Below are 15,125 nucleotides of genomic sequence, written 5' to 3' on the forward strand. Positions count from 1 at the left end.
TGTTGATGTGATCATGTCATTTTTTTGTCCTTAATTCTGTTTATGTGGTGAATTATATTTATTGATTTTTGAGTGTTGAACCAACCTTGAATTTCTGGAATGAATCCAACTTGATCATGATCTACAGTCTTTTTAATGCATTTTTAAATGAAGATTGCTACAATTTTACTAAGGATTTTTGCATCTGTGTTCATCAAAGATATTGATCTCCAATTTCCTTTCTTTAATATGTCCTTTATCTGGTTTGGGTATCAGGGTGATGCTGTCTTCACAGAATGGGTTGTGTTCTCCGTGTCCCACCATGCTTTGTATTTCATAGAATAATCTGAGAAGGATCAATATTCTTCTTTAAAGTCTGTCCATTTGTATTTCTGTATTTGTAGGATTCAGGTGGTAAGCCATCTGAAACTGGACTTTTCTTTGGTGGAAGGCTTTTTATTAAAAACTTAAATGCTTCAGTCTCATTGCTTGTTATTGATCTGTTTAAGTTTTTGTGTCCTTTTTTTCTATTTAATAGGACATGTATGTCTAGAAATTTTTCAATATTTTCTAGATTTTCCAATGCATTGTAATACAGGTTTTTAAAATGGTCTTTATAGATCCTCTGGATTTCTCTAATGTCTGAGATAGTATCTCCGTTTTCATATCTATTTTTGTTGATTTGGATTTTCTGTCTCTTTCATTAACCTGGTTAAGGATTTATCAGTCTTGTTTATCTTTTCAAAGAACCATTTCTTTGTTGCATCAATCTTTTGTATTATCTTTTTATTTCTATTTCATTAATTTTGGCTCTGATATTAATTATTTACTATCTTATGCTGGTATTAGAATTAGTTTGTCTCTGCTTTTTTTTTTTAGGGCCTTAGGATGTAACATCAGGTTATTTGGGAATTTTCTGGTGGTTTTGTGTTTTTAATGTAGGCACTCATTGCTATCATCCTTCCTCTTAGATGTGCTTTCATAGTGTCCCAGGGATTCTGATATGTTGTATCTCTATTCTCATTTCATTTCTTGGAATTTTTTTCTCTCTAATAATCATTCGTTATTTAAGTGTGCTTATTTTCCCTATGTTAAAATGATTTTTGTAGCTTTTCTTGCTATTTATTTCTAAATTCATCCCATTATTATCTGATAAAATGGAAGGAGTTATCTCAGGGTTTTTGTGGGGGTTTTGTTGTTGTTGTTGTTTTGTGTGTGTGTGTGTGTGTATTTACTAAGACTTTGTATCCTAAAATATCTAATTTGGAGAGCATTCCATGAGCAGCTGAGACGAAAGTGAATCCTTTTTTTAAAAAAATTCTGTTTAGATACACATGACAATAGAGTAATAGAATGTATTTTGACATATTATACATAAATGGACAATAATTTAGTATTATAAAGTGAATCTCGTTGTTGATGAATGAAATATTCTATAGATATCTGTTAAGTCCATTGGTTAATAGAATTTTACAGGTTTGAAGAGTTTTGCTTTAATGTCTGTATGACCTATTTATTGGGGTGAGAGGTGTGTTGAAATCACCTGCTATCACTGTATTAGAGCCTGTTAGTCAGCTTTTTGTTGCTATGTTCAAAATACTTGACCAGAATAACCTAGAAAAATAAAAAGTTTATGTTGGCTTACCATGTCAGAGATTAAGTCCACATCCTAAGCCCAGAATTAGCAGAACATTTGGTGGTAAAGGATATCTGCTCAGCTCATTATAGCCAGGAAGCAGAAAGAGAGAAGGGGCTGCAGGAAAGATGAACACACCCAGTGTATGTGCCCAGTGATCAGTCTCTTCCAATCACAACCCACCTGCATACAGTTACCACCCAGTTAGTCCTTTCAAACTAGGTTAGATTGATTAAGTTACAGGTCTCATAATCATCATCGAAACTCTGAATGTTTCTGCATTAATATAGCCGCTTTTAGGGGGATACCTTCTATTCAAACCATAATATTCTTCCACTGGCCACTGAAAGCTCATGTCCAGCTCACAATGCAAAATAAATTCAATCTATCTTCAAGAGTCCCTGTAGTCTTAACAGTTCCAACATTGCTCAAAAGTGCAAATTCAAAGTCTCATCTGAGACTCAAGGTAAACCCTTGGCTGTAATCCCTGTAAAAATGAAAAGCCCATTACATATATCCAATATACAATGGCACAGAGTAGACATTCTTATTCCAAAAGGAAGGAACCAGGGGCATAGAAGAAGAGATAGAAAGAAAGACAAAATCCAGGACAGGTATTAGGTTCTGTAGCTTCAAATTTAGCATCTGGACAACATGGTGGCAAGATGTTCTCTTCAAAGGGCTTGGCAATCCCACTTCTTTGGCCTTGTCGCAGTGCTCATAACATCTCTCTTAGCTTGGTTGTCTTCTTAGCTATGAACAGCCAGAAGCTATCATCAGCTTGTCCATTTTACTGGCATTTCTTATCTAGGTGGTTTCCACTGCAGTTTCAGCTTCCATCTCACAGCTTCGTACATCACACTTTCAGGCAGCCACAAGGATTCCCTAACCTTATCAGGTCTTCCTTTGAAATCTCAGTAGACATGTCCATGACCCCCTAATTCCAGCATCCTATACTCCAGCAGAAAAAATATCTTGTAGATGATGTAAAGATCTTTGCCAGCTCCAGCAGTACTCAAGACACCTTGGACCAATGTTAAAAAGGCCTCTGAGTGCTTGGGTGGCTGAGCTTGGTGAAATGAATACTGGGGAAACAACTTTCTGGGCACCCTGTGCAAGGTACATGTCCCCATGATTTCTTAAAGAGATTTATTGTCACACCCTGAGCTTATAATGGGTGTGGTCTTTTTGGTCTTGGAAATTTCTAAGGCAAACTCTTATTGTTTCTGTGCAAAGTACTTAGCATCTCTTTAGTGGCTCTAATCTCTTTTAACTGTCATACTGTATTTTCCCCAATTTGACACTTTTCTGGCCAAACTGCAAATTTTTAAAATCCTTCAGCTCTTCCTGCTCCTAATTCTTATCGTAAACTTGGTTACAAGCTGCCAGAAAAGTCTGTGCCACTGCCTGAATGCTGTGCTGCCTTGAAATTTCCTCTGACAAATTAATTCATCGATCACCTATGAATTCAGCCTCACACAAAGTTTCAGGATATGGGTAAAACATAGATAACTTCTTTATCAAAATATACCACAAATGGCTTTTAGTCTGATACTCAATGGAATCCTAGTTTCTCTCTGAAACTCATGAGCACAGTCTTTACTGTCTGCATTCCTATCAGTATAATTGTCTTCTCAGCTGCCACCAGAATTACTCATTATGCTCTACTTACAACATTCTAAGGCTTTTCCAGCCTGCATCTTCAAACTTTTCCATACTTGTCCCATAAACTAATTCCAAAAACTTATGAAACATATGGCCATGTTAGTCATAGCAGTGACCCCACTTCTTGGTACCAGTCTCTATATTAGTCTTCTTTGTTGCTGTGACTACAATGGTAATCAGAACAACTTAGAGGAATAAAAGTTCATTTTGGCTCATAATTTCAGAGATTCGGTCCAGTTAGCTGGTTCCATTGCTCTGGGCCCAAGGTGAGCCAGAATGTCATGGCAGACGATAGCTGATCATCCCATTACAGTTAGGAGAAAAAGAGAGACAGGAAAAGGGGCTATAGGGAAAATTAATCCTCCTATGTCATGCACTCATTTACCTACCTCCTCCAGTCAAATCTCACCTATCTATACTTACCACCCGGTTAACGCATTCAAACTAGGTTGCACTGATTTAGGTTACAGGTCTTATGATCTAATCATATCAACTCTGAATATTCCTGCCTTAACACAAACCTTTTGAGGGATACCCCATATCCAAACCATGACAGGGTCTATCTAAGTCTTTATGTTGAGTTCATTTAATGTAAGTAGGTTCCCCAATATTTGGGGCATAAATTTCTCAATCTTTATATTAGGTGAATATAGATTTAGGACTGTTATACCTTTTTAGCAAACTGTTCTGTTTATCATTTTGAAAAATCTTCTATATGTTAATACTTAAATTCTACTTTCTCTAATTTTAACAATTCCGGCCTTATGATTAGTATTTACGTAGTGTAACCTTTTCCATCCTTTTATGTTTAATCCACCTTTCTTGTATGCATGTGTCCTTTTGTAAATAACATAGTTAAGTCTTGTTTTTCTGTAAAATCTAACAAATACTACCCATTTATTGCTCCATTTCTATTTAATGTAATTATTGATAATATTTGTGTTTAGTCTATGATCTTGGCACATGCTTTCTTTATGTCTCACTTTTTCACTTTGGACTTTTTCATTTTGGACCAATTTGAAATTTTTTCTCTTTTAAGCTTTTTTAACTATATGCACTGGGCTTTTTAATGTTTTTTAGTGGTTACTCTAGAGCAAGGAATAAGTAAACTATGGCCTACATGCCAAATTCAACAATCCACCTATTTTTGTAGTTTTGTTGAAAAACAGACATACTTATTCTCTTACTTATTGTCTGTGCCTTTTGTCATGTACTGTTGACTGAGCTGAGTAATTGCAAAAGGGACCATATGATTCCTCCAAACTATACTATTAAAACTGTTACAGAAAAATTTTCAAATCTCACCTCTAATGCAACTCTAATAGAAATATAATGTGACCCACATACATAATTTTAAGTCTTCTTATAGTCACATTTTAAAATATAGACAGGTAAAACATACTCTAATTAAACCAATATCCAAATATTATCATTTATAAAAATTGTTGAGATATTTGATCCTTTTTTCACATATCTTCAAAATTTGATTGCTATTTTATACTATCAGCACATGTTAGTTCAAATCAGCCATATTTCAAGTGTTCAAGTCATGAGACAGCACAGCTCCTGAAATTGCAAAGTGAACATTTTAACTTATACCACAATCTGCCTTATTAATAAACAAGTTCACAATTACAATATACTGCTATACCCCATCCTTCATTGTTATACATTTTGCTTTACATAATAAATTTCATAATGCTTATTATTATTGCTACAAACAGTTCTTTCAAAGAAATTTTTAAAAGAAAATTTAATAAAGGAAAAAGAAAGAATTGGAGTACATGTAGCTCAATCATAACTTCAGCGATGTAGCTCACATTTGCCTAGCATGTGTTGAGGCCCTGGGTTCAATTCCCAGTAACCCCCAACACATATATACACACATACATAAAAGAATTAGAAGTCTTAAAAAGTTTAATATTTAGTTATTGGAATTTATACTATCAATAAATCTGAGTTTACATTTCATATCTTTTCCCTTCAGTGTAAAGAAATTCCTCTTATCATTCTGAGAGTATCTTTACTTTAATTTTACTTTTTATTGGTGGAGGGAAAGCTGGATTTATATTTCATTTCTGCATTTAAAAGTATTTTGATCCCTAGCTGTGCAATGAAGAAAACATAAGCATATTTTTATTTTATCCTGAAGTGATTATAGATTCAGAAATTGCAGAAATGATCTAGAGATCACCCTTAACCCAACTTCCCCCAATGAAAACATTTTATATAACCATGGTATAATTTTCAAAACCAGGAAATTGACATAGGTATATTACTATAATAATATATATTATTACTATATATAATTTATATTAGTATACTTACTGAATAGACACAATTCAGATATCATCACTTTATTTTTCTACCAGACATCACCAATTTTTATGTTCACCAAAGTGCAACTTTTTTATTACATGTCTGGAATAAACAACATAATCACCCTACAAAACTGTTCTGTGACCACAAATCCTTTGTGGTGCCTTGTAGTGACATTCTTTCCTCATTCTTAATCCTGGATAGTATTATTTTTTCTACATCTCTATAATTTATTAATTTTGAGCATGTCATATAAATCACCATTTTTATTCAACACAATTCTGGAAGTCTCAGTATGAGAAACCAGATAAGAGAAAGAAATATAGGGCACAAAACCGGAAAGGAGGAAGGCCAGTTGTCACTTTTTATAGATACCATGATCTTACATGTAGATAACACAAAAGACTCCACCAAAAATTATTCAAAATACATGAATTCAGCAAAGTTGTAGAATAAAAAAAAACCTCAGTATATAAAAATAAAAAGCATTGCTGTATGCCAATAGCCAGTTATTTGAGATAGAAATCAAAGAAATCCCATTTACAGTAGCTACAAAAAATTAAATACTGTGGAATAAATTTAACAAAAAGGGAGAAAGATCTACACAACAAAAACTGTAAAACATTAGAAATTGAAGAGAATACAATGATGGAAAGCTACCATAGGAAATTGGTAATAAGCAGAAGCATTGTTGCCGTGACTATACATCAGATGACGTGGAGAAGTCTTAACTATTGGTTTGCTGGAAGAGTTTGGAAAAATTTGGAAAAGTAGGCCAGAAAAAGCCTAGACTGCTATGAGCCAAATTTAATGGGTGATATTGATGAGTGCTCAGAAGACCAGAATGCTGATAGAAACGATGATAGCAAAGACTGTGCTTGGAAATGTGCTTCAGATGGAAATGAGGACTCTATTAGCCATTAAACTACAGGCTGTCTTATACTGTACCAAAGAATTTAAATGCATCATGTCCATGCCCTGAGACTTTGTACAAGACTGAGTTTAAGGATGACAAACTAGTTTCTCTGGCTCAGCATTCAGGCAACAGCATGGATATTGTTTTAGCCAAATTCACCAAGAGAATCAAGAGCAAAGAGGAGCACAGCAGAAAAATTTGGAAAACTTGCAGTTTAACCAGAGAGGTAGCATATTAGTGCTTCCAACAAGGGTGCAGCTGCTAAAAAGATTAGTTTCACTAAAAAGAAGTCAGGTACTTTGCACTGGGACAACAGGAAAGGTGCTTTGACAGCATCTTGTGAATCAGCAACACTCCATACACTGCAGATTCAAAAGTGTAAATTTAAAGACTTGTGGTTAAGAAGATAGCCCCCACCCATCTATCCGGGACCATGGGATTCATTCCAGCCAGCAAGGCACTCAGAGGCCATTGTAGCCATGGTTCCAGTGGGATCCAGCACAGCTCATGTCAGCAGCAGACCCCACCATCACCCATGTGATGATGGTATTGCATGCATTAGTCGGGTATCATGGAGAATTTACACCAAGATTTCAGAGGAAAGCCTGGAAGGCCAGGTAGTGTGGGACAGGGCCAGAGACCCTGCAGGCATCTCCTGTCAGGGTGATGTGTGAAGCTATGAGAGTGAAGCCAAAGCCACACCGAGGACCACAGAAAGTTAGAGAGACCAGCATGTGGAATATCTGCCAAGGGAGGCTGCAAGCAGTGAGCAGAGCTAGCCAAAGAGAGTGGCCATGTAGGCTGCAGCCAGCAATGTGATGGGGGGTGGGGCTACCCAAGCCATTGGGAGTCCATATTCTACCACTGTGTGCCCCAGATGCTGAAATTGGAGCTGTAGGATTTAATGTTTGCCATCCTGGATTTCAATCTTGATTTCGTAGTGTTCCTCATGATTTTCCTATTCCAAACTTATGGAATGATAATCTTTATCTTGTGCCATCGGTGACTTTTTTATATTTTACAGGGGCTCACAGATAAATATGCTTTGACTCTTTGAGATTTTTGGAATTGGACAATTGAGAAATGCTGGAACTTTTAAAATTTTGTAGACATTTGGATATGGATTAAATGCATTTTTCATTATGAGAAAGACATGAACATTCAGGGGCAGAGGTAGACTGCTGTATTTTAGATCTTGGCATTCCCCCAAGACCCATATGTTGAAGGTTTGGTCCCCAGGCCATGATGCTGTTAAGAGGTGGTAGAACCTTTAAGAGCTAAGGCCTAGTGGGAAAGTTTGGTTACTTAGAGCATCCCCCTGAGAGGGGATATTGGGACTTCTGCCACTTCCTCTCACTTTCTGGCCACTCTGTGGTGAGTAGCTTCCTTCATTATGCATTCCTAATATAATGTACTATCTTGCCACAGACCCAATGGCAATAGGGCCAAGTGGCCATAAACAGAAATCTTTAAACCATGACCTAAAATAAAGCCTTCTATCTTTTGATTCTCAGATATTTTGTCACAGTGACAAAAAGCTAAAAAATATCTCTGGCTGCTTTGAAGATCTCCTTTTAATCTTTGACTTTCCTAGGCATGGTGGTCTTTGTTGTGTTTGGGATTTATTGAGCTTTTATCTATGGGTTGGTATCAGTCATGAAATTAGAAAAGTGATCATCTATGACATCAGTTTGTTTCATGCCTTAACCCCTCCTCCTCCATGATCCAAAGACATGTATATTAGAATACTTCACCTTTTTCACATAAAATTGAGACATTTTATATTTTAAACATTTTATCTTCTTTGGATGTTTTCTTTTGCCTGACTTCTATACTTAACTGTAAAATCAGCTATTAAATCTAGGGCGTTTTTCCTTTTCTGCATTTTTCATATTTTTGCTAATGTTTACCTATCCACCATGTTTAATTTTTCCTTGATGTCCGTGAACATATTTATGTAGCTGTTCTGCGGTCTTTGTTTGATAGTTGTCTGAACTGAGACATCTGAGTTCTTTTCTTGCCTGGTTATGGTTTACATTTTCATACATCCTATATGTAGTCAAGTATTTTTGTATACTGAGCACTGTGGATGCTATGGTCAGAATTTACAGCATTCCTTTAAAGAGTTTTGGGCTTGTTCTAGCAGTTAATGTACTGATCGTTCAACTTGATCTTGTCATAACTTCGCTTTAGGCTTTTGTGGCCTGATCTAGAGTAAGTGTAACTTAAATTGTGGACTTTCTGAAGTCTGGATTTTCTGTTTCTTGTTAGTTTTAGATGCCTCCTAATGGCTTTATATTTTTCTTCTGACTTTATCATTTTTTATCATGGGTTTTTATGGCAGAAGAGCCTGATACCCATTACTCATGGCCAGAGAAGTTGCATTTATATTTTCCAAGCTCCCCAGTTGTTTTTAATATGCATTCAAGCCTAATAACTGCTGTAATGAAGGCTTTCTTGACAGCACCATTGACTTCTGGGACTGGATTATTTTTTGTGGGGTGGCTGTTCTTTATGTTGTAGGATGTTTAGCAACATTCCTAGTATTTTCCAGATGTCAAAAGTACCCCCTCCCCGTTGTGGCAACCCAAAATGTTTCTAGAAATTGTTAAATGTTTTTGTCTTGAACTATTCAACTGTATGTGCAAAAGCAGCCATAAATAATCTTAAAAAATGGACAAAGTTGTGTTCCAGTAAACCTATTAAAAAAATTCAGGTGGCAATTATTGCCAACTTCTATTATAAACTGAGATCTTTCCCAGTCAGATCTCAGAGACCAAATACTCTTATAAAAGAGTACTTTCCCATTTGATGTCAATTGTTGGTGCTGAATGAGAAAATGAGCGGTATAGTTTACACAATGGATGGTTCTTAAAATTTTAGTAGCTTGATTTCTAACTATATGGAAATATTTCTTTCACATGTAAGTTATATATAAATGCTGCTTAACTAATCAGTGATTCTCAGCCCTTAGAATTATGATTTGAAGGCACAGTTCTTTGAGAATGATTTACAATGTACTAGAATACTACTTATTTATCTTACCTCTAGTGAATGAAGTCAACAAGACTTAGGAAAACTGCATTAGTGTAACTTTGTTAGCTTTATCTCTCAATTAGTTTGTTTATTTTTAATAGGAAAGCTAAAGAGTCTTTTCAGAACATCTCTACTTTGTTTCTTGTGAATTATGTAGAAATCCTTTCTTACCTTCTAAAACTCGACCCTGAAAGTGACTTTTTTGGGGTGGGGGAGACTTTTTGAAGGGTGACAGTTTAGAAATTGAGCTTATACTGAAGAATGATGGTGTTGCAGATGTTTCTGAATGAAAATAACAAGAAGACTAAGGTGTTTCTGCTTTGTTTTATAAATTGAATAAGGAGAGGGCAATCCAAGGATTACCAAAGTGAAGAAGAAACAGAACAACTCCTGACTTTCAGCCAGTTAAGTAGTGAGGAAAAAACTGATTCCTGAGGCTCTGATCCACATGAATGATGGTGAAAACATTGAAGCAACTTCTGAAATGTGTATTTAAGTAACCAGTTAATTTATTATCTATTCAGTCTGTCCTGTTTGGGCTTCACAACTTTGCAACAATTGTGACACATCATCCACTGTGAATTTTTCCTGGTTTGTACACAGCCTCATCCTTTACTCAGTAAATAAAGCTGGAATCATTTGACTTGCCAAGATATGCAAGGTTGAGACTAGTGGCCAAAAGCTTGACCATCTTGCCCAGAGAATTGTTTTTTCATATTTTGTTTTTAATTGTACACTATTTAGTGAAATTGTCTATTTGTTTTAAAAAGAACCATCCAATGACTCTGATTTGATTAAATTTTATTTAGCATTCATACAGAATATTCAAAAGACAAAAAAAATCTAACAAACTATATATGTATTTTTTTCCATAGGAAGGCAGAAAGAGAAGACAAAAATATTGTGAGTCTTCAGAACTTCTGAATGAAATAAACAGTTTTCCCCAAAAATCTAGCTATGTGCAATTCCCAAATTCATTTTATGAGCCCTATCAAGATTTTACCAATTCAGATGTAATCAGCAAGTCAAGGTCTCCTCCTTGGTACACACATACTTCCCCAATTGGTACAGGGGTCACAGACTTAGAAAGTTCTACAGGACTCTGGCCTACAATTTCCCAGTTTACTCTTAGTGAAGAGGCAAAGGCAGATGTATATTATTATGGCTTCATCATAGTTTTCCTTTTGATATTAGTATGTCTTGCTTTATGTATTCTCTGAAGATATCAAATAAAATCCTTTTAATAAAGTTTCTACTTCTTCATAGAAATGCTTATTTCAGGGTTTCCTTCCAGACATTTTCAAGGTAATTGGCTAAAAAAAAAATATATATGATTTTAAAGTTCGTGAACACTAAAATTCTTTATGCTAGAAATAATATCACTATACAGTTTGGGACATCATTTTCTAAAGTTTCAAGTAAATGAGGAAATCTAGAAAAGGAGTTCTTAGAGAAAACTTTTCTCACTAGGTAAATAGAGAATGTGTTTCAAAAAGTTTCAGATAAGCTGATATTCTCTATAGGTGTCTTTTATAACATTAATAAAAGGCACATTCTATGAATTGTGATAAACACTTTGCTTACCTTACTACAGTATGGACATTCACCAAAGATGATATTAAAACTCTGTCTACTAGTGAGTAGTCCTCTCAACCACTGGAGATTTTAAAAAAGAGAAAAAAAAGTCAGTATGATTCCAGATGGTTAACCTTACTAATTGTTTAATTATTAGAGTAAGAAATACATTTTTAGCCCTTGGTTCAGTTCCAAGCACCACTAGGGATTGGGTAGGGGGAGACACATTTCTTGAGCCAAATAATACCAGAGTATTGTTAAGTTGAATAACAAGAGGAGATCAACATGGAATAGTCTGAACCACTGGTTTATAAGACCCTTTGATGAGAGTTATACTTTCTTTGCCCTCAAAGATAATGCATAGAAGTTCCTGGGGTTTACATACCTTCCCTAAATCCATTAATCAATATAAAGAACTCCTGCCACAAAAGATCCTATAAGCTTCCAAAAATTTAATCTCACTGTGGTCTTAATCACCAAGATTGTATTCTCAAGCCACTGATTACAAAGCAATATTTTAAAGTTAAATTTCGTATTACAAAAGCACATGTTCCCTTAGCGTTCTATAATCAGACCTGATATTTATGTAATATAAATTGATGTTTGTATCTGAAGTCTCTATTGGTATGGTGTATATAGTACCGAATGCTATCTTTAACCAGAAAAGTGTGATTGTTGCATTTCTTCTATGGTTAAGTACAGCCTGAAAAATAAGGTACTGTACCGTGTGTTAATTCCCTCACCTCAGTGCTGCCACCAGGATGAATCTATGGAGCTTGCACTGGGATAATGTACCACCAACTTAAACTGTTATGCAAAAAACAAGTCTGCAAATATATTCTGGATAGATTTTTCTCCCTTCTTGGATACTTTAAGCATCTCTTCATTTACTAGTAAACTGGTAAAAGAAATTAAGGCAAAAGGGGATCACAACTGAATAAACAAATTTGTTCATATATTTCAAATATGCATATTTTCTATGCTGTATTAGCTGGAAAAAAAAAGTCTTGCCATTATTTTTTAGTTTTACCTCATATAAGCATATTTGATGAAAAGGCTGTCCACACTGGGGATTACCACACACTTGATCAGGAATGGTACCATCAAGTTGATAGGCATAACAAATTCCACAATCCATAGTAAAATCCTTCAAAAGAAAAATATTTATATGCATATTTCTTCAAAATGCATATGTAAGATTAGGGAAAAACAGTACATATACAATATTAAATTTTATATCATTTTTATAAAAGTAACTTGCCATATTAAACATCTAGTAAAGGTACTTTTTAGTATTTCCTTTTTCATTCAAATATACACATATGTACCAACTTTCATTTTGGGGCCTTAGAGATTTCATCCATACGCATGAATATGTCTATATAATATGTAAATAAGGGAATTGACATAATCTAGTAATTACTAACTAAGGTTCAAAAATTTATATAACTACAAGAAAAACATCACCACCACTTAGTATTCTACAACCTTAGTAGCTATGTGAACATCAATTCTTTATCTTTGCAATAGTAGTTTTCATTTAAAAAAAAATACTGTCATCCTTCATAAACACTTACATCAAGTTAACTGAAACTATACTTCAGTTATCCATAAGTAGATAATATAGAAGATCCAAACATCTCATTAGCTATTTTGGACTTTTCCCTTTATTTCTAATGATAAACGTCTGTCAATCACTCTGCTGCTGAAGACCATGATAAAAAGTACATTTAAAACCACCAAAGGTTAACAAGTTCTTTGATATAAAAATTTGTAGTTCAGAGGTCTGTGTTAGAACATTATTCTAATTCCCTCCCTGTTAGCCTCATTTTTCTGAGAGAAGCATTTAAATTTAATTATGCAACACAATGTGGAATATCAAAGCACTGATAAAACTTACAGATTTTTCCAGGATACCACGAGCTGGGAAATCAATTTCTAAAACATCTTTCAGATTTTGTAATAGACTATTTTCTGGATCCCTAAAAGCATGAAAAAAAAAAAAACATATACATACATATACAATCATATATTTGCTATAAAATTTGTGAAATCATAGACAAATTAATATATTGCCAAGATACTTACCACAAATGTATGTTCCTGCTCAGCTTAATTCCCAGGGGTTTTACCACTTCAGATATTAAAACAAAAAATAAATAAATAAATAATTTAGGGTTTTCTCTCATTTCATACAGCCACATTTGATACAGAAAGTAAACTTCTGAACTATTTGACTTGAAAACCTAAATCATATGCATGGTGTTAATTAAAAGTATATAATTCACAATGAGAAATTTTCATTTAAAGTAATTACTATTTCTAATTCAGAATTATATTTAACAGTGGTAGCCAAGGACTTTATGATTCTGTTAAAAATATTTCTGAGTTCTGATACCATGGTCAGCTCCAAGAAAGCAGCATTCAGGAAGCATAGTAGGATGCCTGGGGTCCACTTCTATATTTATGGAAGCATTATTTCCTAGAACAAAAGAAGATTAAAGTTTTCACAAGTGTACCAGTTCATCAAGCCAACAAAGACATGTCAGTCTGACTGCCAATTTTACTGTATACCCACTCAAGTAAAGATTAACGAAATGTTTTATTAAAAGAGGTAATTTTGAAATCATGATCATCAGTAAAGATTCATGGATCTCAAGTTTAAAAAAAAAACAGTCAATTTCTAATGTAAGTAACTTGGGATTCTGGTCAATTCTGTTACAGAAAAGTTCCAATAAATATAATTTTAAACACCTGAAAATAAAACCTAATCATCTTTTTCCCTACCTAATGCAATTCTGCGTGCTGTTGCACTCCGGGTAGGTTTTTCTGGCTCAAGTACCCAGGTCTTCTCATCAATTTCATCCATAACATCCCAGAATGCCTTCAGTGATTCTAACGCTGCCAAAAACTGACTATGAATGCTTATTAAGGAGCCCTGTGTAAAGATGAAAGCTGAATAAGTTATATGGCACTCTACCAATAGGAAATAATGTTTCCCTCAAAATACCTCAATTTAGAAATTTTAAGCTCTGTTTCATTTCAGCTAGAAGGTGGACTCCAACAAACAAAACAACTCTCCCTGTATTACATCTCTTCATCTCCACTAGCATTAACAGGATTCTTTTTCTGTCAATAGATTATATCCTTTATAGAGAAAAAAAATTTTTAAACCCATATTTTTATGACATATATAGCACAGTAATTATTAACATATGAACAACTTCATTAATGTATACTATATATCTAATGTATTGAGCATAGTGTCTAAATGTCGATATGAAAATATTTGTGCTACAAAATGAAGTCCAGTACAGCATTGTCATTTTATTATAAAACTACCAACCTTTATCATTAAGAAATACCTTTGCAGTTCTAATTAGGCAAAATGTACGAAAAAGGTTTAACATATTTTTCAAGAATTCAGATAACCATGATTTAACTTTTAGTTCATCTGAATTTGGTGTTTAAGATATTAATCCCTTGTGGGAGTTAGCCTAAATAAATTTTCACTAAAAGCCACCACCAATTTTTTAAAAGTTTTTATTTTTACTCCCCCCCCCCCGCCCCAGCTCCTTTGGTAGTATTATGGATTGTGCTCAGGGTCACTTTACCACTAAGCTATATCCCTGCTCCTTTTTATTTGAGATAGGGTTTCACCAAGTTTGGTGAAGCTGGCCTTGAACTTGCAATTCTCCTGTCTGGTCTCCTGAGTCACTAGGATAACAGGTGTGCGCAACCATGCCCAGCCTTTAAATAAAGTCAAAGTCACTTATAAAATAATGTGATATGTTTAAAAGACACAACTATTTTCTAAGCATTTTTTATATAAAAAGTAAAATGATTTGAAAAGAATTAAAGGGTGCAGTTACTCTTTCAAATAAGCGAAACATAATTAAAATAGTATAAGTGTACTAGGCCAATGTGACATAAGCCAACAATGCAAGAATAAGACATAACCTGTGTAAGAGAAAGACAGTAGCCACTCTTTACACATCC

General features: G+C 34.4%; 2 protein-coding genes across 4 annotated transcripts in view; one reads left to right on the plus strand and one right to left on the minus strand.

Moving 5' to 3' along the window:
• Vrk2 (VRK serine/threonine kinase 2) overlaps positions 1-10,803 on the plus strand; it is a 102,969-nt gene extending 92,166 nt beyond the window's left edge. Inside the window, exon 13 of one of the 2 annotated variants that reach the window (XM_027934458.2) lies at positions 10,427-10,803. In XM_027934458.2, the coding sequence (XP_027790259.1) occupies positions 10,427-10,771 (345 nt within the window). In that variant the 3' untranslated portion in view covers positions 10,772-10,803. The remainder of the gene's footprint in view (positions 1-10,426) is intronic. The other variant, XM_027934459.2, reaches the window with a different exon arrangement.
• Fancl (FA complementation group L) overlaps positions 10,336-15,125 on the minus strand; it is a 64,468-nt gene continuing 59,678 nt past the window's right edge. For both annotated transcript variants that reach the window (XM_071601591.1, XM_027934461.2), the window contains 7 exons: positions 13,914-14,064; positions 13,525-13,608; positions 13,215-13,260; positions 13,027-13,108; positions 12,157-12,273; positions 11,136-11,207; positions 10,336-10,864 (listed from right to left, as the gene is read on the minus strand). In XM_071601591.1, the coding sequence (XP_071457692.1) occupies positions 10,829-10,864; positions 11,136-11,207; positions 12,157-12,273; positions 13,027-13,108; positions 13,215-13,260; positions 13,525-13,608; positions 13,914-14,064 (588 nt within the window). In that variant the 3' untranslated portion in view covers positions 10,336-10,828. The remainder of the gene's footprint in view (positions 10,865-11,135; positions 11,208-12,156; positions 12,274-13,026; positions 13,109-13,214; positions 13,261-13,524; positions 13,609-13,913; positions 14,065-15,125) is intronic.

This window comes from Marmota flaviventris, chromosome 14 (assembly GCF_047511675.1).
Source record: "Marmota flaviventris isolate mMarFla1 chromosome 14, mMarFla1.hap1, whole genome shotgun sequence".
NCBI classification, from domain to species: domain Eukaryota; kingdom Metazoa; phylum Chordata; class Mammalia; order Rodentia; family Sciuridae; genus Marmota; species Marmota flaviventris.